The sequence below is a fragment of the Pleuronectes platessa genome, chromosome 4 (genome assembly GCF_947347685.1).
Source record: "Pleuronectes platessa chromosome 4, fPlePla1.1, whole genome shotgun sequence".
Lineage (NCBI taxonomy): Eukaryota > Metazoa > Chordata > Actinopteri > Pleuronectiformes > Pleuronectidae > Pleuronectes > Pleuronectes platessa.
The window spans coordinates 21,560,581-21,585,752 of NC_070629.1; the positions used below are offsets into that span (position 1 = coordinate 21,560,581).

Consider the following 25,172-nt stretch of genomic DNA (forward strand, 5'->3'; position numbering starts at 1 on the left):
GCAGGCTCCTCGTCTCCCCCAGCCTCTGGGATAGCTTCGCAGTGTTGGCAGTGAACCAAGTCATTTTTTAACTCAAAATGGTCCCATGCAACACTTCGCCGTGACCTCTTCATGTTTACTTTGGAAATGGAACTACACGGTAACTCGCAGCCAGTCGCAGGTAACTGAGTAGGACTGTGGCGTTTTTTTCAAACACTGCCCCCCGTGGTCAAATGTGTAATTAGCGAATTCCTCGATGAAAAAATTATTTCATCGAGGAAATTCTTAATGATCAATTAATCGATCGTCGATGAATTATGCCCATCCCTAATTTACACTCTAAGATATTTTGAATATAATAACAATTCACCCCTTCATAATTTAGCCTTCATTACTACATTACATTTACAATTAGATCAAACCAACAACCACACACTTTTGAGTTAAGTATATGTATATATTCTACAACTATACAAACTACTATACATCTATAACTCGAGCCCTTCTTGGTATCAGGTGAAAGTGGTGCCCCCTCCCAAATGAGGATTGGTCAAGTAAAAATCATCGTGCAGGTTTTTCCAAGAGGCTGGAATAGAAAACATGAAGACTGTTAGTATATGGAACAACAGATATACAGTATATCTGATTTACTGAGCTGGTGATTACAATCTGGACTTTGTGAAATAAGTTTACACTCAATAAAAGTGTGGCCAGAATAATTTATAGATAACATGATAAACTAACTTTTTAGTGGATGTATGAAAACAGGGTTATTGGTCTGACTCTTTTTAATAAAACATTTGCATTTGTATCAATGTTTTTTTTTGTAGATTTGTCTACTGGTCTTTACTGGGTATAATATAATAGTAATATAATAATGTGTTTGACTGATGTAGAAAGTCTTTTCACTTTGAACATGTGACATCAGGAGATGTGCTAACAGGCTAGGCTGTTTTAACAGATTACGAGTACTCACTCTGAAGTACACATGGTGTACTCTGAAGTACACGTGACAGCTCAGTCGAAAAGTTCCCCGCAATAAAAACACTGGTGGAGACTTAATGTGCTCTGCTGTGCAACGTTTGTTCATTTTTGACAACTAGTGTGGACTAGTGGCAGGAACTTGGACTATGGGCAGAAAATGTCTCTGGTTTGTCTCTGGTTTGACTCCACGGAGAAACAACAAAAAGACAAACCTGGATTGATCTGTACAAAAATCCAAGAGGATTCTCCCTACCCTGTCTCGTGCCCCTGAGCAAGGCACCTTACTCCCCCAACATCTGCTCCCCGTCTGTGCATGTGTTTGGGACAAATAAATCTATCTTAATATTAGTTCAAATTTACCAAATACTTTAAAAGTAACACATTCTTCTTCTGCCTGTTTAACCCAAATCTCTGAAACATGGATAATTTCAGCAGAAACTCAAACCGTCTCCCGAGCAACAAATTGAAAAGGTAATAAAGTGGCGTTGCTCCTCGTCCAGCCTCAGAAAGAACCACCGATTACGAAGCAGCCGGATGAGGCAATAACCTGTAATGGCTGACAGGTAATGTCTGACTGAGTGAACACATCCTCTTGGATCTCCACCGGCATATCCTCAACTCATAATGACGGCAATCAGCGTGTTTATGAGATCTGCTCTCTGCGTCTCATTCAGGCCACATGAAGATAAAGCCTTGTCGTTCCTTATCGGCGCACAGCAGCTTCCACGGGTTCCCCCACTCGGCCCCACACAGGTGCCGCACTCGCTAAACAAAAGCCAGCACTTCTCCTCGAGGATGTTCAATCACCGCGCAAAGTATCCGCACAACACAGGGCTCTTAATTATGTTATTATGGAATTTGTTTAATTAAAATCCAAAATATGCCCGAGGGCGACATATCTCACTCTGTTGTGTTTTTATTTGTCCCCATTAGAGCTGTCCGATTCAATTAGAAATAAAAGGCAACCGCTAGACACACAAAAAAAAGTTTATTGGGATTTTAAAAAAAAGAGAAAAAGAAATAAAATATTCAAATATGGTTATGTGGCATTCCCAAAGGCTTGAACTGACAAATTAAAGGAAAAGAGTAAAATCATTTTAGAATATATTTTTCTTCCTCTCCTTCGTTCCTTTTCTTGCTGAGGCGCCATTATTTTACATTTGCTCCTCAGGCAGTAAACATGAGTGTGAAATCCCCCCCCCCCTTCATGCAGCGAGATATGCTTCCACTTCAAACACCGTAATTCCCTTCACTACGTTGTATTAGCTGTGATGCAATGTGGCTTTTATTTTTACGCTTTGACAAAATGATTGCTTCTGCATGAAATGGTTGTAAAAAAAAAAAAAAAATACACACTGTGACATAATGTATATGGGGGTACACTGCACCGTTATACAAAAAACCAGCGTGAGTTACAAAACAGACAATTTCTCTTTGATAAAAGCGAGGCACAAACATTAATCGTCAGTCTGCACAGAAACTTGTTTGCTGGTGACGCATGTTTCACTATTAATCCCAAGAGATAATTAAATAGCCTCCCTGGCGTAGACACCATGCTCTGGTTTCCACTAGTGGTCAATACACAGGTGAGATAATAATAGCGTGCAGCATTCCTTTTCTTTTTCAGAGATAAACTCCTGCAGCCTCCGTTAAATCGTCATTAAAGGAAAAATGGAAAACTGAAAACTGACTCTACAGAGAAGCTTTGAGGGGATTGGTGTCTGTGTGAGCTGGTGGATGAATGTGCATGTGTGTGTTCTGCTGCTCGCTCATGTGATGACGTTTGGGCCGCGGCGTCCCGTCCGCTCGTGGATGCTGGAGATCTTCAGGGCGATGGCGATGAGAGGACCCAGCACCACCTGCACAGAGAGAGACGCACAGCTCATTATTCAACTCTGATGTTTGGGATCGAGCAGCGAGGAACGTTTGGAATCTGAGGGCGCACGTGGAGATTTATCAGAATCACAATCAGAATAAGAAGCTATATTGTCATTGCACAATTTAGCTGTGCAGCACCTAAACAACGAACAATACATAAAACCAATTGAGGCTGTGTTTCTTTTAAGATCATAAAGTTTACTCAACTTTAATGTTACCCTGCTGGATCATCAATGATTTTAGCTGTGATCACCTTTAGTGATGAGTGCAGAATTAACTGCAGTTGGTTCGGGAACATGTTTCAAGCTCTGGAGGAAAAATCTTAAGGACCACAGCAATCAGAAATGTACAACTGATAATTGTCTGTCTCTGTTGTTTTTATATTGAGGATTTGTGAAGTTTTTCCTGAGTTTTATTTGCATTGTTTGAACCTTTGACTACTGAAGTCCCTTTACATGTTGTGCAGGAAGTGAGAGTGAGAGGGCATGTTGATGACGTTTCCAACAGGCAACCGAAAGCAGAGGAATATCTCAGGGTGAAGAAGAGGAGCCATGAAGGTGGAAGACGAAGATGTCAACTTGGAAAGATGACATTTGTCGTGTCCCGCCTCTTGCGTCCTCTACCAGGGGGCGGCCCCTCGCCTGGATGTTCTGGACATGCTCCTGTTGTTGTGAACGTGTCTGACCCGTAGAATCTCCTGCTAACCGAGACAATTTTCCAGACATTTTCTTGAGTTCACGGCCGAAAGCGGTTCTAATATAATCGATTTTATAACTTTATAACAATTATCTTACAGTTTGTAAACTTCCAAAACTTTATTCTAAGCAGCCGCAGCACAACTTTTACATCCAGCCTCTCATTAAATTACAATTACTGCTGAGAACTTCTTTGAGTAAACCTTTGTTTTCCTGTGCAGAGCAGCACATGCAGTGCTCTGTGGGTATCATGTGAGTTTGTGACGCAGATAAACAGATTCCAGAGCCAGTAACCTAGTTTGAATCGTGTCATCCTGATCCGATCAGAACGGTGTAATAAGGCAAGTAAAGAGAACTTTACAGAGGCTGTTTGGCCTCGTGTGTCGACCACCTCTCGTTACTTGTTACAGATCATTCATTCATAGAGTTTGTAGGACAGGAAGTTTTTTCTTATGTGCTCTGTGCAGGATTGCAGAAGGATTTATTTGACGTGACTCTGGAGTTTTGTGTCACGATGTCAGTTTCGTTGCATATAGGTTAATGTGCTGGAATACAAACAAACACAACTACATGGAAGTCAAGGAAGACATTTCTGCTGCTGCTCCACTCACTGCAGAGCTATATATAGAAAAACGTATCCTCGGTACTTTTTTAATCTCGCCTAATAAGCATGTTGGCTAATCATGTATGTCCCCTGGTGATTTATGTGCGTCGGATAAGGGACAGATGATATGAATGATTTATGATTTTATTATTCATGATCTAATATCAGTGATAGATTGTTCAAGAGTTCCGTGGAGGTCACACACGGGGAACAAGGGAAATACCAGAAGAAGTATAGCAGCAGGTGAAATAAGCCAGAGGAATGCTACGCAGTCACAGTCAATACTAAGTTAATGAAGACTGCTTTTCATTAGCTACACACACAAAAACGTTGTCAAAATGATGGTTATAATATTTATATTCTTGCCTAAAATTTAGTCTAAAAATATATCTAATACATATTTGCAGTGCTGGAATACAACTTTGATAGTAAAGTATGTTTTTAAGACACAAAGTTAGAAATAACATTCTGTCCTTTGTTTGTCCTTTTTGTCTTTTGGTAAAATATGTACACAACCTGTCCCGACAACCATAACCACATGATGGTAATGTCCTATTCAGTCTACAGGTTGATCAACTAAAGACATATGTACTGTTTAATGTACACATAACAGTATATAGACTATAAAGTCAAACAGAACAAGCAGACAGACACCCTGTCCCGTCCCCTCTCTACCTGTGTCTCTCTGCTGTGTCTCTCAGGGTCTCTCTCGAAGCTCTCAGCATAGATGCGGACTGTGGAGCCCGTTCCTCCACCGCTGCCGCTCATCCGGAACACCAGGCGCGAGGCATCGGTGAAGACGATCCTTAAACCCTGGAAACACACAAAGCAACGATTTCACTATCAGTTATTATGTTATAAATGAATGACTAGTGCAGATCACAAGTTACCAGAGCTGAAAGAGTTTACTTTCATCACCATCTTATACAAACAGCCAATTCCTAATCATTCAGTTTATAGTAACGTGTACAATGACACTGGACCAGGAAAAAACGGGATATACAGTAACATGTATTAGTTTTACCCAGTCATCCCAATCCCAAGTAAAGGCAGCGGCACAGTGTCCAAGTTACAGTTTAAAAACACAAAACACTAGTTTTATTTCAGTATATTTCTATTTAATTCTTCAGAGACAAGCAATGTCTTAATTAACAAACCAAAAAGGACCTCTAATTCCCCATAAACTTTCCCTATCAAGGTAAATAAAAATAAACAAATAACATATTTCTAACTTAATGAAGAGATTTTGAACTTCTGTACATGGACTTGTTATATTGTCACTAACAGGATCAACTGAATAATCTCATTAGTAATGCATATTAAACTAAATTTTATTTAATATTCAACCAAATTATGAGCTTTGTCCAACAAAATAAATCTTTAAATATAAGAAATTATGAAAGATTTATCCACTCGTATTAAACAGGCAACTAGTCAAATTGGTGACTGTCAAAAACAGACAGGAGCCACTAATGGAGCATCGTTCACACAGGATATGTTATTTAATATGCAGTAACCAAACATCTCCACTAGATGTCACTGACAGTGTGTGTATGTCTGGGACAGTGGTGAGATAGGATTCCTTGACAGTGTAAACTCCCGAGTCCTTGTGTCCAGACCAGAGCTTTCTAATAAGTTATATAAGGTCACAGCTCTGCCAGTGTTACTTCACCTCCATTAAGTTTGAGACGATTTCCCACCAAACCAGTGAAACATCATTATTGTGCCTTCATAACCTCGATAACGTGTTCAGTGCTTGAACCCGACCTCAACATCTTCAGGAAAAACAGGATATGGTTGCGTCGGGGGTAACCAGCCACAGCTCTCGCCGGCTGACGTAAGGGAGATAAGGCTTTTTGACTAATGGATGTGCGATGACTCTTATCTGTGCTGGATTCCACAGCGCCTCTTTCCTCATCCCATTAGAGACGAGCTCAGGGGAGAAGACAGAGATGTGTTTTGAGAAAAAAGAAAGAGTAGGGGACCATGGACAAGAGGTTTCCAAAACACACCATAGAAACGATTTACAGGATTACCTTGACTGACTCTGCTGCGAGAACATTCATGATGTAATCAACATGTGTTGTTTCTTTTCAGAAGAGTTTTGTTAATTATTAAAGTCGTAAAAAAAAAAGACAGTGATCTCATCTCAGAGTATAAACTGTTAACGTCTTCAAACTGTGACTCAGCCACATTGTTTACAGACCATGACACTGAAAGGGAAAGTGACTCTGGACCGCTCGCTGTCCTCCTCCTCCTCCATGTCTGAGTCTGGACGAGGAGAGAGACACAGTGATAATGAGAGATGTCCATCCGTCTGTCTGTCTGTCTGTCTGTCTGTCTTCCTGTCTGTCTGTCTGTCTGCGAGCACGTCAGCTCATCTCAACCATAGAGGTGCAGTTATCAGGAGGCTTACTAATGCCTGTGCAAAACAATCTCAGAGACCCTGAGTGGACCCGTACCAGCCACAGTCTGTCCATCTAATGCTAAGAGGCAAAACTAAGTAAATCAATTTTTTTATCAAAATTCAAGCATATCTCTACCAAGGCCCATCAGTCCGTAGATCTGCACCACATTGCAAAGAATCGTAAAAATCGGTCCACTACACATGTCTGATTCATAAAAATCAAAGAATGACTCAACAAAGATGTTGAAAAACATTCTCTCTTTCAAAGTTAAACAAAAAAATAAAAGATCCTGAGTCCGCCTCCTGGTCTGCACCAGTATGTGATGGGATCCTCCTCGGGTCTCGCCCCACCCCTCCAAAAAGTCTAATGAGAATCAAATTGAGTAGTTTTTGTGTAATCCTGCTCAAATTAAACAAATCATTTATAAAAAAATTGAATTATTGAAATGACCCGGCGGTGATTTGAACCCACGGTTTGACCCAGTTGCCAAACAACCACTGCTGAAGTTTATCTGAGGACAAAGATAATCTGCTCAACTTGATCAACAAACTGAAGACACACTGTCACCATGTTAACAGTAGATGAAACAGACTGTAGACAAACTTTATGATCAACATAACTTTAAAGTTTCATATCTTTCAATAGAATAGACCAAGCTGAAACACGTGTTGCAAAATAACCATCAATAAATAGTCTGTAGGTCTTACAGGTTCTGTGACAAGGCTTTCTATCCATCCATCTGTCCCTCTGTCTATCCATCCATCAATATGCAGACAATACAGAAATAATTCAGTAGCCAACTACAAAAGCTGCCATGCCACTGCTGTGTAAATCCCACATACTTTGTCTTTGTGTGTATATGTGTTAGTGTCCCCCCCCCCCGACACCCCCCTTCAAACACACTGGCGGTGGAGCCACTGCAAGTGAGACGACAGCTGATATAATTCTGTCCTGGGAGGAATGTGCGCTGTGCTAACACACACTGGGCCGACTGAGGATTTACCAGTGACGTCAAACCACATTTCGGGGGGACTGACTAAACTAGCTGTGGATCTGCTGGTAACCAGTGGACATGAGGACGGAAGAGCAGTGATGTGTCAACTGTGGCAGGACAAGTTGACAAAGTGACCAACGAACACAGAGTGGGAACTCGCGGAGGTGTTGAGAGGACGCGCGTGTGTTGACACTCATTCACATGGACAACTGACACACATGTGTGCATGTGTCTGTGTCTGCGGTACGAGGCGGGGGGGGGGGGGGGGGCGCGGGCTAAGTGTTGACGCCAGGAATGAGTTTCCACACATTTGTGGGCAGAACAGAAGGAGTCAGCTGGGTGAACTTTACTGGGAGGGAGGGGGGAGGGAGGGAGGGAGGGAGGGAGTATGGAGACTGGGGGAGTTATCAGTGTATGTGTGTGTGTTTGTGTGTGTGTGTGTGTGTGTGTATCTGTGTGTAGGGTGCGGTGCTGTATGTGTGATGTGTGTTTGTATGAATATGTTTATGGTGTAACATGAAAGATAGACTATCATGTCCAAACATGGAACCTCTCTGATGCTCAGTGGGTGGTCTGCTGGACGAGAGGCTGATGAACGAGTGCGTGTGTGTAAACGAGAGCGAGATGGAGAGACCGTGTGATAAGACGTCTTCGGGCGGACGAGACACGATATGAACCAGATCTCCAGGCCAACTCTATTTATTTGTTCTGGTTTGACCCAAACTACTGCAGATCTGGGGTCTGTGGAAAAATGTATGATTGATTCAGCCGCTGCGATTTTAGAGTCTGACGGCTGTATTACTTTTAGCTCGTTGTACTCAACTAACCTTGGTCTTAGTGTATACTTTTCATTTGATATGATATGAACACATTAAACCAGTACTTTATACTTTTTTAGGATCTGAATACTTCTAGTGAATACATTAACACATAGCATGTACATTTTGAAAATTCTGACCATCTCGTAGCGATCAGCTGTCAAATAAACTTGGACAAACTACATAACGTGAGTGGGGTTGATTTAGAGATGATTTATCTCTAATAGGCTTATGCTCATATCAGCCTAGTTGTAAGAAAATGTTCCCTTTTTAGTGGTAAATACAACTTGGATGTAACATCCAGGGGACAGCACATATCCCAGCAGTAGTCTGCTGTGTACAAGAACACACATTTCACATATCCAATTCAGGCAGCAACTTAAATCTGATATCTTTCTATCAGATTTACACATGTTTCTGTTCGATTCCCTTCTCTGGAGTTCAAATGGACTATTTTGGAAATACTGCAGGGATGCAGGCTTTTTGCCCAAGTTGGAAATCTGTTCACGTCACTGCATGAGTTTAACTCACTGGAATAATTTGTATATCCAATTACAAGGAGTGACAGGTTGTTATAGAGCTAAAAATTCATGACTGAATGAGAAACAACAACAGTGACTATAAAAGTGTTTTTAATGTGGATACCTGATCTGCTTAATAAGCCCAGTCTTCTTGCAGTTACTAATCTGGAATATGTGATCAGTACAAACCTAAAATACTATATTACCTTCTGTCCTCCATACTCATTTCTACTTGTCTAACTCTGTCATGTAACGTGCAGCGTTTACATTCCTTCTGCGAGCTCTTCCCAGACTGACCTGGTTTCGGGACACCGTTCCGTCCACGGGGTCGATGTACTCGAAGTTGTCGGCCTTCTCCACGCTGTATATGTGCTCTCCTACAGCAAACTTCTGGCTGCGGAATTCTTTGTCGGAGATTACTGCTTCCAGATCCCTCATGAAGTAAAAGGCTGCGCGAGGATCCAGGCCTTCGTAGTCAAACCTGACAATCACAAGGCGCACACACAAACACACACACACACACATGAGCAATAAAACCATATCCAACACTAGAAACCAGTGAGGAAAACCTTGCTGTGGACCAGGGAAAGCTTTGTTAGAAATAAAAAAGTGTTGTTTTCTTAAGGTCGTCCTATGATCTTTTCCCTCATCTTTTTTAAAGATCACTACAAAAAGTCTCTGCAGCCGGTTTATAGTGTTAAAAGGGCCATAAACTGGAAGAGACCACATTTGTCAGAGTAAGCAGCTTCTCTTCTCCAGAATCAAGCACTTTACTTTTTGCCATCTGCTGCCTGGCTTGAACTGTGTGTCCATCTATGTGTTGTGGGAAATGTGCATCAGTTTGGAAAAGCCCTCTGTGGGAATAGAAAAAAGCTGACGCGACTGTCAGTGGGAACACTGGCCTCCTCTCACAGGGGAGGAGTTCAAATAAGAGCAAGAGGCAAGAAAAGGGTGAAGGTGAAAGTCTGGAAGACATTTTTTAGCGTCAGTAGGAATACAAGGGATCGATACTACTAGGAGAAGAGAATCATGAGGCCAATCACGAGCCTTGTAGGTTTACATGCATTTAAGATATGCAAGGATCTAAACCAATGAAGTGGCAAGACGTTCTTCAGCTGCTTACCTGCAGAAGTAGTTGCGTCCGAACTTGGCCCAGTGCTCTCTGACTATCTGCTCCACTCCCTGTTTCCTGGCCGCCATGATGGAGAGCCACACCAGCACCGACCACAAACCGTCTTTCTCACGAATGTGGTCTGAACCTGCACGTGGAAGAAAACCGCAAAAAACAAACTCATAACCATGACTGTCCTGTGTTCTCATTTTAACTTTAGTTCCACATACAGAAGTTCAAGTTTTAGAAATGACTGGCAGTAGGCAGCAGTTGGCTTTTGATCTGAGCTTAGCATAAAAACACCTAAAACACATAAGATGTTATGTGGTGGTTATAGTGAGATGGTTTTATATTTCTTATCGTTGGACAGATTGGTTCTAACCATCTCCTGGCTCCTGCAGAGATATGACCGTGATATTAAACTTATTGTCTTAGAGGATTAGGAGGAATGTTTGGGCTTGGAAATGAACGTCTTCCAATCCACACCCGAAAACACAGACACACTTATTCACACAAACAGAGGGGTTGATCACACCCTTTATCAGTCTCCTTCATTGGGGAGCTGTCAGTCTGTTCTCAAAGACAGCTGCACAGTAAAGGTATCTGTCGAGGGAGCACTCTGACATTTTAATTAAATGAAGATGTTCACAATGTTTCCCTGCATCAGCCTGAAGTAAGAAAAACCGACTGAGCTCTTTTGTATCACAGGAGTTTGAGATGTCAACGAGAAACATAGAGATTATAATGTATTTTTTATGGATGTCTAGATATTCGGTAAAAAAAAGAAAAAAAAGAAGTGCTCTTCAGAGGTCTGTGTCTGGCTGCAGGATTATACAGCTGTTAGGAAACTGTCACTATCTTAACCCCTGGCTTACTGTCAGTTTCCCCTTTGTCTGACGGTCTGACACAGAAACAGAGGATGATCTACAAATCGAATTATTACCCCTGTAGAAAACAATGTTGTCCATCTAGACCTAAAACATGTCACAGTTACAGCTTCTCTTTTCAGCCTTATTTTTTTTTAATCTTATCATTATCAAGTCAAATGGTACTGACTGTACATCAGAATACACCATCAGCATATGAATCTCCGAGAAACCGCCTGGCAAAAGAAAAAGCTCACCATTGTTGGAAGGGGCAAGAAGCGGATGATGATGAGTTATAGAACCTGAGGTAAAACGAGTGAACCTGGAACAGGCTTTTACTTACAGAAGAGAATCAGATTGGAACAGAAATTCAATATTGGGCAAATCTGATGGAGCAGTCCTGGATGGGGCTCAGATCAGTGATTTGAGCCCAGAACCCCAAACAAGCACCCAGAACAACAGACACCAAGAAGACCAGTTAAGACTTTCATGGGGTCGGTGAAAACTTCTAGATGTTTTTACAGACCACTGTCTCCATTGACATAGGGCACATTTGTTGCCATAACCCTAATGACCAGTCTGAGTATATGGAGACAGCTCCTGGACATGAAGGAACCAGTTAGCATCATTAGCAGAACTTACTCAACCATTATAATAGCACTGAGATCAGGGTTTCTAGTTTAAACTGGGATTCTTACTGTTGTTTCTTGCTTCGGTCCAATAGCCAGGCTGTGTTAGCCATGTAGCCATGTTGCTGATGCTGACACAAGCAGCCAGAAACAAATATCTATGATTCATTGTCAGTTTGATAATTGGTGAAAATTACTATTTTCTGTAAGCTGTCGGTTGCCACTTAAAGTCTCCCGCATTGTTTTGAAGCTGATTTTAATATGTTTGTCTCATCGTGGTGGGAAAAAAATGATAGAATATTAAATAGAAATACTTGCAATGCGCTTGTGTGTGTTTTTTTTAGATTACTTGGACTATTACTTGTGTTTGTGACTTTTAAATTCTAGAGATGTCGTTATCCAAGTACTGTTGCACCTCGCATAGCAAAGTTTGACAGAAGTAGCCACATTAACATTTTCAATAATCCCTGCTGTGCGTTTGAATTAGCGTGGAGGAGTTAGTGAGGAGCAGGAGTGGGGAGCAGCCCTGATGATTTACTGCTCTGGGCTCCCTCTGAGCTTTTGGCCTTACATGGCCTGACAACGAGTGAGCTCCCATAGTCCTCCGTGCTCCCTGCGTCTCTGCCTCCTCCATTTCTCTCCTCCTCGTCGATACCGCTCATGTTTGGACTCTCCCGACTCCCTCTCCTCGCTTTCCTACAAGCTTCTCTTGACTTCTGTCCCGTTCACATCCATTTAAAAATGTTCTCTTCTCACGCTGAGCTTTTTTCCCCACTTCTCCTCAGTGGGAGGAGTATGGTAAGGATAAACAGGTGTAGAGGGAGGGCAGGACCGAAAGTGTATGATTCCTTTGTGAATGCGCAGTTTATATTTTCTGTGCATGTGTATATGAGGCAGCGTTTGCATTCATAGAAACCACTGGAGGTCTGTTCGCATGTTGCGGTGATTCATGGAGCTCCTGTCTCCTTTTATAGCAGAAGAATGGGGATTATTTACACATGCAGTCAGGGTCACAGCCCTCACATCTATTACACGACTCTGACTGGAGCTACAGGCAGTCGGGATGCACTGCTCACAACTCTACAAATGGAACAGGCTGGCGAGTGTGCAGACGAGACGGGAACAGACACATTCTGTGAACTTTTTCCCCTTTAAGGAAAATTAGGATTTCATAATGACTTAGATGATAATTTTGTGGTTTTGGACGTCAAACTTTCTGTTATAGCAACATTTCACTCATCAGGGAAGATGATTTCAAACAAATCCCAGGGTAGCCAACATTTTTGTTTTAATTTTGAGGAATCAAGCAGCAGGAAAGACATCATCGGCATATATTAATGTGCCGACAAACCCGTTCATCAACTTTAATATATATATATAATATACATATAAAGATGGATGACTACTTCTTCCCACTATCCAGTAATGAAGCCAAAATATCCTGGATACAAACACTGCCATCTTGTGCCAGCTACTCGGAGTCTGCACAGTAACAATCAGGGGGGAGGAGCTATGGTAGCACTGTCCCACCGATACACATGCTGGACCAATGGCAGTCTCACTCTTAGCTCTGTATCATAACATTCCACCCTGCATCAAATAACTAATTAAATCCCAAAACACTGGACAAAACTCTAACATAAATCAGTTTGATAAGAAAATCCCATAATTAAATTTTTTTAACAGATACTCTGACTTTTTAGATTGGTCCTTGTCCCGTCAAGTAATATGGAGGAGGCAGGATTTATGATCGATACTGCAGCCAGCCACCAGGGGGTAATTAATACGCTTTAGCTTTACATTTATTTTTACTATATTAGGGGCCTGGGATAGAGGACGGAAAGTGATTTAGAAAATCTGATTGAACTGTTGGTATCTTAACGCTATGTTCAGATAAATTAGCCGAAAACATTTTTTAAGTTGAATCTGGCTCAACTTTGTTGCTGCTCAATGAAACACCATCAGGAAATATATACTGTGATCATCAGACCGCGTAATGCAAGCACTCATTCCGAGGAATTTCACCTTAATCTCTAGAGTTCAATTTTGTTTTCATCCTGAGATATTTCTATTCTCTCATATTTCTTCACTTTTTGCGTTTCCTGCTGTGTTCTCACATGGGCTCACTCACTAATGTAACTGGAAAGTTGACATTCGTGTTCTCCCATACAGCCCCTCCAGGTAAATTCAGGAACAAGTCAGGAGTTTGAAAGCAGTACAAACGAAATAAAACTGGAATTGCAATAAACAGCAATTTCCCTTTAACTTCAAGGAAACATTTACTGGACACATTTTTTTTGTTTGAGAGTTTCATTGAGTCCCTGCTGCGAGTTCAGGAAGCAGCTGCTGGCGAGCGCGCTCCTCCAGTGACGGCTCTGTTTGCAGGCACCTCAACAACAGTTGCTGCCGAGGGGGGGGGGGGGGGGGGGGGGGGGATTTCTCAGTCACTCACATTTTCCAACCGGGGTCCAGGGGTTTGAATCAGTGACCTTCTAACCACATGCAAACAGGCTACTGCTGCCCTGTCTCTGTATTCACTGGATATTTCCATCTTGTATTAATGACATTCACAAATCAATGGGTGCAGGGCTTTAGTTGTTTGTGCCGTGAGTGAGCGTGCTACATCATACCTGTCCCGAAGCTCTCCTCCCCACAGAGGGAACAACGCCCAGAGTCCATCAGGTTCCCGAAGTACCTCCAGCCTGTCGGAGTTTCGTAGAGCGCCAGTTTCATGGCCTTGGCTACCCTGAAAAAACAGGCAGGGAGAAAGAGAGAGACAAAAGACAAAGCGGCTGAAAGGGGCTGTTGACTTTTTTGCTCCCAAAACACACACTGTATTTATCCCACTTTAATATCCTTCCCCCAGTTCTGATACAAGCTTACAAACAATCCCCTGACCTTTTGAAATAAAGCAAACCAAACGCTGTGTGACGAGCGAGATCTGCCAACAGCTCATCCCATAATTTAATAAGGTGAAGGCAGTGAGAACAAAGTGAGTTAACCTTTTAGCTGATGTTTGCTTTGAACCTCGGCCCATGGGGGGGGAGGAGGAGAGGGAGTGCACGTGTGAGTGCGCATGTGTGTGTGTGTGTGTGTGTGTGTGTGTGTGTTGAGATCCCGCTGAGGGTGAAAAGGTGCAGAAAGAACTTTACAGAGAAATACGACTGGATACAATGGAATTACCGTAATATCATTATAAGAGGGTGTATTTTTAGAAGAGGGTCTGCACATCTGGACTTAAATGGAAATAGGGTATAAAAAAAGATTTGGCATCTCGTTATCAGCTCAACGTTACATATATGACCAGGCAATCGAGAGTGATTTAACAACGTCACAGGTTTAAATTATGAAATAACTTTACTGTTATGGTTCACTGATCTAATAGCATCGTTTTTAGCGGCGGTTAACTTACAGTCAAATTTAGTGGCTGGGGAACAGAGCGATTAAGAAGACTCGCTCTTCCTCCAGAGCCAACCAACTCATATCCAGAATATCAGGAGGGAGTCGTGTACTAATACATGATCTTTATTAGAATCATAGTACCGTAAAATATTTTGATTAGGTTATAAATTATGAAATATAATGATATGAGAAAATCCATGGATCTTGTGTAGCAGATGATACAGGAGGAGAGAGTGCAGGGACTTTGTATCGCAGAGATGTTCAGTTACGCACAATTCTTGTCATTCCCCACAGATCACTCCTCAACCACATCACCCGCAATCCCCAGTAAACACCACAAAATGGGAAAAAAAACACAATTCCCAGGACACCACTCGGACAAAATATTCAACCCAACAAAACCGAAACAAGAGATGTGGGAACATCAATCTCAGACGCCTTTACTGTGGAATGCTGTGGGAATTCAGAGCGCAATATATGTTTTTTAACTGGTGGTGCACACGTCCACACAGTCATCACGCACATAAATAAACCCCACACAGTGCCCAGTGCAGTTGTTTACATGAGGACGGGATAAATTACCAAATAAGAGTAAACCAGCTTCGTTCTCCTGGGGGGAAACGAGAGCTGGAACAGAAAGCCTGGAATTCCTCAAACAAATAAAAAAAGGAAAAGGAACTCTGGCCCTCTGACGAGCGTTTGACGTTTTCGATGGCACGTCCGCAGCCAACACAAGCAGTGAACCTGACCCTGCCAGCGCTCCACTTTCAAACAATGTGCCGAAAAGCGTTGGGATTGAATTGTTGTTAACACTGGGACAATATTGAGATTGTGAGATTGCACCAGCTCGGCTCAAACTCTGCAGCTGACAGAAGCACAAGCCAACGGGGCAAGTTCAGCGGAGACTTTTCTACACTTGGATAAATGATATGGACCTTTGTCAAACAAAACAACAGTTCGAAATTCAGACTAAAGAGTTGTTGGAATAGAAAGATAGAAAAGATTCGAACGCAAAGATAAGAATTAGTTTCATTCACAGATTCTTTATGCTTTTTCAAACACATGCATATTCAAATCCCTGTTGCGCTGTCTGAGGCCAGAGAGACTCAGTGGATGCTGCCTCCCTCCACACAGGCCTTGCTCTCGAACAGAAATATTTTGGCACACGAATATCACTAAAGACACTAGGGATGGACTTGGAAGATTTCTATTTAGGGCTGTAATCCCCTTGTGTGTAGGTGTGACCTCTCAGCTACATAGCTCCACTCTAAAGATGTCGATTTTCTCACGCTGGTTAAGGACAGAATTTGGCTAAAGAGAGCTGAAGATAATAAAATGACATCTTTTTTTTATTATATAAGTCAAATGTGCCATCAGAGAATACAAGGACTTTTTTAAATGGTTAGTAATCAGTCCCTCAATACTGTCATTAAATGGGCCAGTTAATGATCCCATTTCAATATCCTGTCTTTGAAGGATTTGATAGATTTTTATATCGCCTCATGCAGATTATGCAGATTATGTGTCCAGAGTAAAACAGGCTTGTGAGACACCAGTATTTAAAAAAGAAAAGGTACAAAAAAGAAAGGGAAGCAGCGAAACTAAATAAATAAACCATCCTGACATTTTAGAATCGAAGGCAATCGAGAAGAACAGACATTTGATGTAATACAGATATTATTAACTCATCGTAATAAGGCCAAAAAACAAGAAATGTGATAGGGAATGTTTAGTTTAATAATGTCACTTTAAATTTAAGAATTGAAGGATTTTAAAACAATCGTACACTTAGGCCGGTGTACGGCTCTGACATTTTTTGACATATTAGATTATCTTGAACACTTTGAGTAAAAAAATTCCCAAAATGTTTTTTCACAGCTTTTCAGTTGATCAATAAATGTTTTAACTTTACAATCAGGCTTTTACTTACACATATATAATCTTTCAAAATTCCTAATGTATTGAGTTGATCTCATTTGTCAAACACTATCTCAGACAAATCATGTAAGGATCGAACAAAACTCGACCAGAGACTGAGGCCACTGTGTGAAAAAGGTTTTCTATAACACTGTAAGATCATGTGAAGAAAGTTAATGTTTGTCTTTAGAATGATTTGGATGCTTTGCCCCCATAAGGTGAAGACGGAGATTTCGTGACTTGTCTCCCTTCAATCATCCTCATCACAGGCTTGCATAGACTCATCCAATATCTCCCTTATGTCTCTCTCTCTGTCTCTTTATATCTGAGTACAGTGGGCAATGAGGTTTTTCTTTATCTGTGAAGCTGTATACTTCTTGCTTTTGGCCTTGACTTGATATTTGACCAAACATAGCATCCAGTGCCCTCACTCCCCCCCCCCCCCCCCCCCCCCCCCCCCCTCTGAGCACAGCCTTGACTTGAGGAGCTTTACACTGGCATCCAGACAGAAAGCGCAGCACTGCTGGATCTTTACTTAGGATTGAAATGTGAGTTCCTCTTGACCTGAACCACAAACGCTCACTGGACAACACTAATTTAATAGATTGAAGGTGTCGCTTTAGCGGCCAACGCTCAAAATACTTGATTTCTGTAAATGGTCATAGCTGTATTGTGTTTTGTAGAGTCGGTATCAAGGCTGACATCGGTTCAAAACAGTTTCAAAGCTGCTTCAAGAAAATATTTATTGTGTAATAATATTATATGAAGTGGAAAAGTGTGCCTGTAAGGTCAGTGTTTAACTTGGCCCCCTTCTGTGTCTTGCCTCCTGTCAAAATACTGGCAGATAACAAAGTATTTCAGCCTGGTGAAAGCATTTTGCAGTTTTTCTTAGTAGTTTAAATTTTTTTCCCCTTATTTTTAAAATATTTTAGATGTGAACTGAAGAACAAACCTGGTATGGTTCCATTGCAGTTCTATAAGAATCCCAAACAGGGATACGTGAACCACAGGGGGCATTTCTGCAGTTACTGTATGTGTTATGTTGTAATGTGAGGTGATTAAATAAATACTTAAAAAGGATAAATGATTGAAATTGGTTGTGGTATGAATGCAAACTCATTTTAATCCTCTTTTCTGATTGGGCAAAGTGTGTTTAAAATCCAATCACCCATTTGGGAAAAAAAGGAATCGCTTAGAAATGTTGCAATTGTGTAACAAATCATGCACATGGACACAGAAGTGTAAATATAAACGTTTTGGGTTCATTATGAAACTGGAGTTAAAAACAATATATATATATTTCAACTAGTTAGACATTTGATTCCTCTTGCAGCGCTTAACCATTACAAATCTGACTTCATCGGGGTAACACAGCGGTGGCTCAGTCCTTGGCAGATGTTTCCCCCCCCTATCATCCATTGCTATGTTCACACAAGCAACTGATGCACAGACACAGAAATCCCCAGTCCACTCCAGAATGAGACATTTCACAGGTACATCAGATCTGCGGCCTCCTGTCCGTCTCAATCCAAATCACAACCAAACCTCCCCATGCACATCTGAAGACAAATTCACTTTCCTCTTATTCCTCCTGGATACGCAGCTACATACAGTACACACACCAGCACATTCATCAAGGCTTTTATAACACAGATTGCATCACTATGCATAAACACACAGTTGGGAGGACTGCTCAGTCTAAACACTGAGCACACACACACACACACACACACACACTCTAACAACTCACTCTACTAAAAAAGGCCGACACTTGGGCCGACTCCAGGGTCCAACGCCACACGACTGAGTACTTCAAGGCTTCCTAGAAACCGTGCTAACACATGCAGATATGGTTGTAACGCCTGCAGACACGGACATGTCGTGTTGGACAAAGTGAACTCGTCCTGCAGCGTCAGTTATTATCAGTGAGCTCTCATCGATGTGCTGACCCGAGGGTTCGCTGGTTAAATTGGGTTAACAGGGGAAAAACGTTTTTTATAAGAGCACGGTACTATCAGTGTTTCAGGTGTTATCTGAAACAAACATCAAACTGGGTTATTCTAGTCATTGGCAGATTGCTGAAGCAAGTGAGAGCTTCCTGGAAATTTATGCTGTTGTCAATACTGAAAGGAAAAAGAGAGATGAAGGAGGCCCTTAGTTTAGTAGGAACTGATGAAAAGGCCTTTGTGTGTGTGTGTGTGTGTGTGTGTATGTGTGTGTGTGTGTGTGTGTGTGTGTGTGTGTGTGTGTGTGTGTGTGTGTGTGTGTGTGTGTGTGTGTGTGTGTGTGCGTGTGTGTGTGTACTCAGGGAGGTGCGGCAGTTATGGGGGTGAGTTCAACATCATGCAGCTTTAGGCAACGAGCAGCGCAACAACAAACAGTGTCCAAGCGATGTGTGTCTGTGTGTCTCAGTGTGTGTGTGTGTGTGTGTGTGTGTGCCTGAGTGAGGGAGTGTCTCTACACTGACAGAGATGACCAATAACTCTGTGATGTAACATCTCACTCCACATGTCTAAGCCTAATTTTTTCCTTGAAACTGAGACGCCCAGAGAAACCACGATTTGTGAGGTCACTTCCTTATTATCCTCCAGCGTTAACACACACTAACAGTCACACACAAACACATTCAAGCATGGGCACACAGGGACAGATGGTCATACATACATTTACACTTAGCTCTTCTGGATCAGTGACATACCACTGCAGTCTTAGTTTCCTAATCACAAACTTGATTAAACTTGAAATTAAAATGATCTTGTTACAGCAGCAGATAGTTAGAATGAGGTAGACTAGGGAATGTGTTAATGAAGAACACAATTCATATTTTCACTCAAAATTAACTTTGATTAAGTCAAACAGTTACAATCCAATCCAAAGTATTTAAATGCTGACAAAGAGGTCAAAGGGAGTTGGTTTGAATAGTTATATTAGTCTGCAGGTGATACGCTCTATGAAGTCTATTTCTATTTACTTAAATCAAAAATAATTTAATGTTAAATATCAGTGATTCGTTGTGCAACATATTTTGATATAGAGATGTTTTATGGACAGAACTACAAAACTGAATTCCTTGGATCTAACTCAACTTGCTACATATTCTATAAATACAAATACTATAGTCTGAACTAGTGGATCTCTGGTTCCCTCGTAGTGTCTAACGTCTGCTACCCTCGAGGAGCATTCTGTTGAAGCCACAGCGGGGGAGCAGTGCAAGGGATCCCTCCGTCTGGAACAATGTCAGTGAGGATAACTTTAGCTGTGCACACATCCTCTCACTCAGCACCCTCCGCTCGGCTCTGGTTTTACATAACACACAATATTTATAGGCGGTGAGTAAATGTGTGCATGTGTGTACGTGCATGTGATCTCACAGTCTAATAGTGTGTGTCTGTGTGTTGTACCTATCAAGGGCGGTGCTGGTGGCCATACTCCTGGCAAAGCCTTTGACGCCATGCTGTCTGAAGTAGGGGATGGCGGCGAGGTTGGCAGCCATGACGGCCACTGAATCAGCTGGGTTCACAAAGAAGCCGTTCTCTCCGAGGATCATGTACCGGTCCTAAACATGGAATAGTATGAACAGAGACTTTAACACTAAATAGTAGTTGACAGTAGGACAAATATAGAATAACACCATTCCTATCCTTTAAGGGAAACTATAACGGTTAGCAAATACAAAAAAGTTGTACCTAAATACATGTATAATGTACATTAAATGAATCATATCAATACATTATGCCTGCAAATCTCTTCATGTCACTGTCAGTGGTTAAACATGGGACAGTATGAGCCTCAGTTAACTGTGAGTGTCTTTTTCAGTGACAGTATAATGTGACACATTCGCCTTGTACGATTATAACCACTGGCACTAATGACTGGGAGGATACTGATCCTTGTGGGAGAAACAGAGCAGAAATGACATAAGTCTCCTGATGCTGCACTAATTTACTTAGCAAAGGGTGTGTGTGTGTGTGTGTGTGTGTGTGTGTGTGTGTGTGTGTGTGTGTGTGTGTGAGCAGTCAAAATGACTATTGGATGACAGTGTGGAAAAAGTGAGCAGCTTGTTTGATCACCATGGTTAAAGTATTATTCAGCTCTCATTGCTTTTCTTCCTGTTATCAATGAACAAACAAAAAACAATAAAAAAATAAATAGATGTCTCTCTGTGGGCGGAGTTTAAATAACTTGGATTTAGTCTTTATAGCTTTGACAACATAAGGGACCTTTCTGATGGGACGCGATGGGATTTGTAGAAAGTCTTTAAAGTGACAGCAAAACCAATAGAGGTGATGGGTGAGATGACAATGAATGAATGAATGAATGAATGAATGAATGAATAGAACGTTATTGTCCACCATGGGCCGTAAATTGCCTTTGGTTCACCAGTACGACATAAAATCAGACAAACAAATGGAAAGACAATACATTCAAACTCCAAACTTAAAACTAAAATAGCAGTTCAATTTCTGTGAGTTGAGGTGCAACAGTCACTGTAATATAAAATCACTTGTGAGCATCACACAGATGAAGGGCAGGTGTCTCACCCCGTCGGCATCGAACGCAGCCCCGAAGCCGACCTCGCCTCCTTTCATGGCATCGACCAGAGTGGTGGCGTACGTCAGGTTGGGCTCGGGGGGGCAGCCGCCAAAGTCCTCCAGAGGGACACAGTTCACCGCTGAGTTAGCAGGGGCCCCCAGCTCATCACACAGGATCCTACGCACATAGGGGCCCATCACTGCAACACGAGAGGAGGCGTTGACCAAATAATAAATGACAACAGCCCAGGGGTTAAATAATGGGACGGTTAACTGTCTCACCTCCATTCATTGCATCTATGTGTATCTTTAGCTGCTCCGGTCCCGTGAGGAGACTTTTAATGGCCGTGAAGTCGAAGATGTTCCTCAGCAGCTGTAGATACACCTCGACCGAGTCCACAATCTCCACTGGAAACACAGAGAAGAGCTTACAGCCGGATGCCAACGGGTGTGCTCGTGAAACTGAACGAGTGAGTAAGTTACCTCTGAAAGGTTTGAACTTGTTCTCCAGGTCAAACTCTTGCCTCCCCAGCCTGGAGAGGTCAATGCGGAGGTCGGGGCAGATGGCGTACTCCTCCAGTGTCCGGCTCACCTGGTGGATCCTGTCCATCACCGTGTCCGGGGACGGGCCTGCCAGCAAAGTAGAGATATTTGTAAACTCTACAGACACATATTGATTTTTTTAAAACCAAATGGAGAAAATAAAACTCTATCTCACCTCCGTTTGCTACATTGAACTTGATGCCAAAGTCTCCAGCGGGGCCTCCAGGGTTGTGACTGGCTGTGAGGATGATCCCACCAATGGCCTTGATCTTCCTGATGATGCAGGAAACAGCGGGGGTGGACAGGAGGCCGTTGTGGCCGATCACCAGACGACCAATCTGCACGGCACAGATAGCAGAGAGCTTACACATCATCCCAGGGTGTTGTAATAATGTTTTCAAACTGTCTTATGAGTTGAAGGCTCCACTATCTTCAGAGGTTGGATGTGTCAAATGATGTAAATGGAAAAATGTGTAAAAAGTGACCATCAAATAATTGTATCCCTAAGCATCACCAGCCCAAAGCCCCTTGTCACTCTGCAGGTGACTAATTGACGTCCTGCTTTAAAAAGCAAATCGCCTGCCCCACGAGGGTGCCCCACTAACAGAGCTGCACTCTCCATTTATAAACTATATGCTACTTTTAAAGCGGTAACACCACCGGCATCCCATAATGCCCTTGGATATCAGCTATATTAAATGAAAGTGTGGCTCACAGGAGAGGAATGCATTCTAGTTACGTCAGTGTATTATCCTTCAGGCATGTTGCAGGACTGGAAGAAGAATAAATCAGATACTGGGAGAGGTTATCTGCACCGTTTCCCCCCTGTTCTGACTTTTGGTTCAGTGCCATGAAACAGGGGATCCCCAGAGCAGGCAGTTTGGCCCAGGACAGATGGAACAGGGAGGTTGAGGGGGCACACGTCGGCAGGAAAATAGAGCCGGATGGATGGAACTGCCGATAAGACCCACGTCAAGAGACATTTGGCTGGGCCGGCAGAAAAGCGGAGCGATCTCAAAAACAAATTATATCCCCTTCAGATTTTCCTTTGGAACCTGTCCAAACCAATCACAGAGATCTCAGAGCAAGCGTTTTAAATGAGCTGCGGGGATTTTTCCTCCTCTCGGTGTCTCTCACTCCCGACTTCCTATTTTCATTTATCTGCCGCTGACACTTTGACTTCACTCACTTTTTGGCTGGGTGACAAGTTCTAATAGGACGGAGTGGAGACATCTACATTAACCAGACTCACAATCACTCTACCTATAGGTTACAGTGCTCCCCTCCCTAGTTTGGCTTGTGGCCCCTGAATACAAAGCAAGGTCCTCTTGTGACATTTCTTCACAAGGTGCCAGCATCTTTGGTGTATTCACACTTGTAGGCAGGCCGGCTGTGGCTCGGGAGATAGAGCGGATCGTCCACCACCAGTAAGAGGGTCATGTGGTTCGATCACAGGATGCATGCCAAAGTGTTCAAAACCCTGAACCTCTGTCCTGGCAGAGTGTGAATGATTTGAAATTGAGAAAGTGCTGCACATTGATGCACTGAATAGAAGGGCAAACCGCAAAACTCTACTGTAAAGCAAATAAAGACTCTTTACAATTTGTTTGTAGAACTGTCCACCTCATACAGGATGGGTGTCAATCCCCAGTTCTGAACAGGGTGGATAAAATGTGATCATTTTATTCCAAGAGGAGTTTCTTCACTTCTCTATGTTTCATTTGACAAATTTAAAAACTGCCCTTAAAAGGTAAAGTTTGTGGGGAGACCCTGGTATTCATCTTGTCTCCCTTTAGATTCATCTTGCAATAGGTGTCCTCCCATGATGGGAGCTGCAGCAGAGCAACTACAGAACATCCTGAAACCAAACTGTGATACTTCCATTGATAAACTTTGATAAATATCCTTGTGGATCATTTAAGCAATGACGCAACTAACTTTGCTTCATTACTTTGGGTTTCCACGACAAATTATCGTCATAGCCCACATGGTGACTTTTATTCATCCGGATAAAGGTTCTTTTGGCATGTATAGGAACTAAGCCTTTATTCCCATCGATCAAAAACAGGTGATTTTAACACCATATATTGATTTTTACACAATTTATTGTTTATCTATTACTCTTACAGTTGAATGCTTCTATCACTGATTGCCCTGGATGGTGTATGTTTTGTTGTGATATATCTGTAGGCTTTTAAGTTCCTAATGGATAGAAAACGTTATTTGAATAGAGTAGAATAGAATAACAGAAGAGTGTGTTGTCTGGTAGTGAGCAGGAGTTGATGAAGGATATACTGACACAAATGAAGGCCTGTGACAGCCCCTGCGCCTGCAGACCCCCCTCCCCACTTACCCCGTTAGCAGCTGCCATCTGCACGATCACCTCGATGGCAGCTCGGCTGAAGTATCGGCCGTCGCTGCCCACCACCATGGTGCAGCCCTGTCGGTCCCGCAGGTCGATGGCGGACAGCAGGCTCTGGACGTAGTTCTGCAGGTAGTTCTTCTTGCCCTCGAACACCGCCGTCTTCCGCCGCAGCCCGCTGGTGCCGGGCCGCTGGTCGTCGAAGGGGGCGGTTTGGACCGTCAGCACCGGGATGGGGCTCGTCTCCATCCTCCTCGTCGGGAGCCCGCGGGAGGACGCCGATCAAAAACAAGCTGAAGTTGGGGCTGGAGACTCAAAGTGGTGGAGAGAGAGAGAGAGCGAAGTGACAGCAGCTCCTTAAAGGGATGGAAAGGCGTTCAAGAAAGTCAAATGTTCTCACTTCGACAACCCGGAGAGCCGCATCCCTCAGTGCCAAACTTTACGCACAGCCAGCCCTCTCCTCTGCTCATGGACAACTCCCTCTTTCCCTAATAAGCCTGAACAACTGAGTGAGGGGGGAAAAAATCAGGGAGGGTCAGAATCTTCAAGGCCCACAATCAGCTGAGCCTCGGGACAGAAATAGACCTCTGACTGATGGTCGAGGGGAATTGTTTCAGTCTGCAACCGGACACTGCCTCTATCTGGGCCGTCCTCACTGCCCAGTATGTGGAGCCATGCGCCATGACTGGGTAGAGAGCCAGTCACTGGAGTGTCAAAGTGAGGAACGACACAGAGAGAGAGTTCAGCCTTGATCGTTTCTTAGACTCATTCTCACCTGCACAAGCTATATATTTGATTATTTGATAAATTGTAAAAGATTTGAAACAATAGCATTGCAGTTTGTAGTTTAATATCTCACAGCATGAGAGGACGAGGTCAGCATCAGATCAGCATCACGTCTGCTCCAGTGTTTTGGTGAACAGCGCAAC

General features: G+C 42.7%; 1 protein-coding gene across 1 annotated transcript; it reads right to left on the reverse strand.

The window, feature by feature from the left end:
- Positions 1-1,932: 1,932 nt before the first annotated feature.
- pgm5 (phosphoglucomutase 5) lies at positions 1,933-24,917 on the reverse strand. The gene is made up of 11 exons (XM_053421793.1): positions 24,235-24,917; positions 22,057-22,219; positions 21,822-21,968; positions 21,621-21,746; positions 21,348-21,538; positions 20,208-20,362; positions 14,118-14,233; positions 10,005-10,140; positions 9,179-9,362; positions 4,816-4,953; positions 1,933-2,822 (listed from the first exon to the last, which is right to left on the reverse strand). Exons 1-11 carry the CDS (start codon positions 24,490-24,492, stop codon positions 2,733-2,735), a joined length of 1,704 nt encoding a protein of 567 aa, XP_053277768.1. The 5' UTR covers positions 24,493-24,917; the 3' UTR covers positions 1,933-2,732.
- Between the last annotated feature and the right edge of the window lie 255 nt (positions 24,918-25,172).

What these genes read in the sequence shown, in the direction of transcription:
- pgm5 (XM_053421793.1), bottom strand. Translation starts at nt 24,492, where the DNA reads ATGGAGACGAGCCCCATCCCGGTGCTGACGGTCCAAACCGCCCCCTTC. An exon ending in AGATGGCAGCTGCTAACGGG is followed by an intron (nt 22,220 to 24,234) that starts GTAAGTGGGGAG and finishes TGTGCCGTGCAG; the next exon opens with ATTGGTCGTCTGGTGATCGG. An exon ending in CTGCGTTCGATGCCGACGGG is followed by an intron (nt 20,363 to 21,347) that starts GTGAGACACCTG and finishes TTCCATGTTTAG; the next exon opens with GACCGGTACATGATCCTCGG.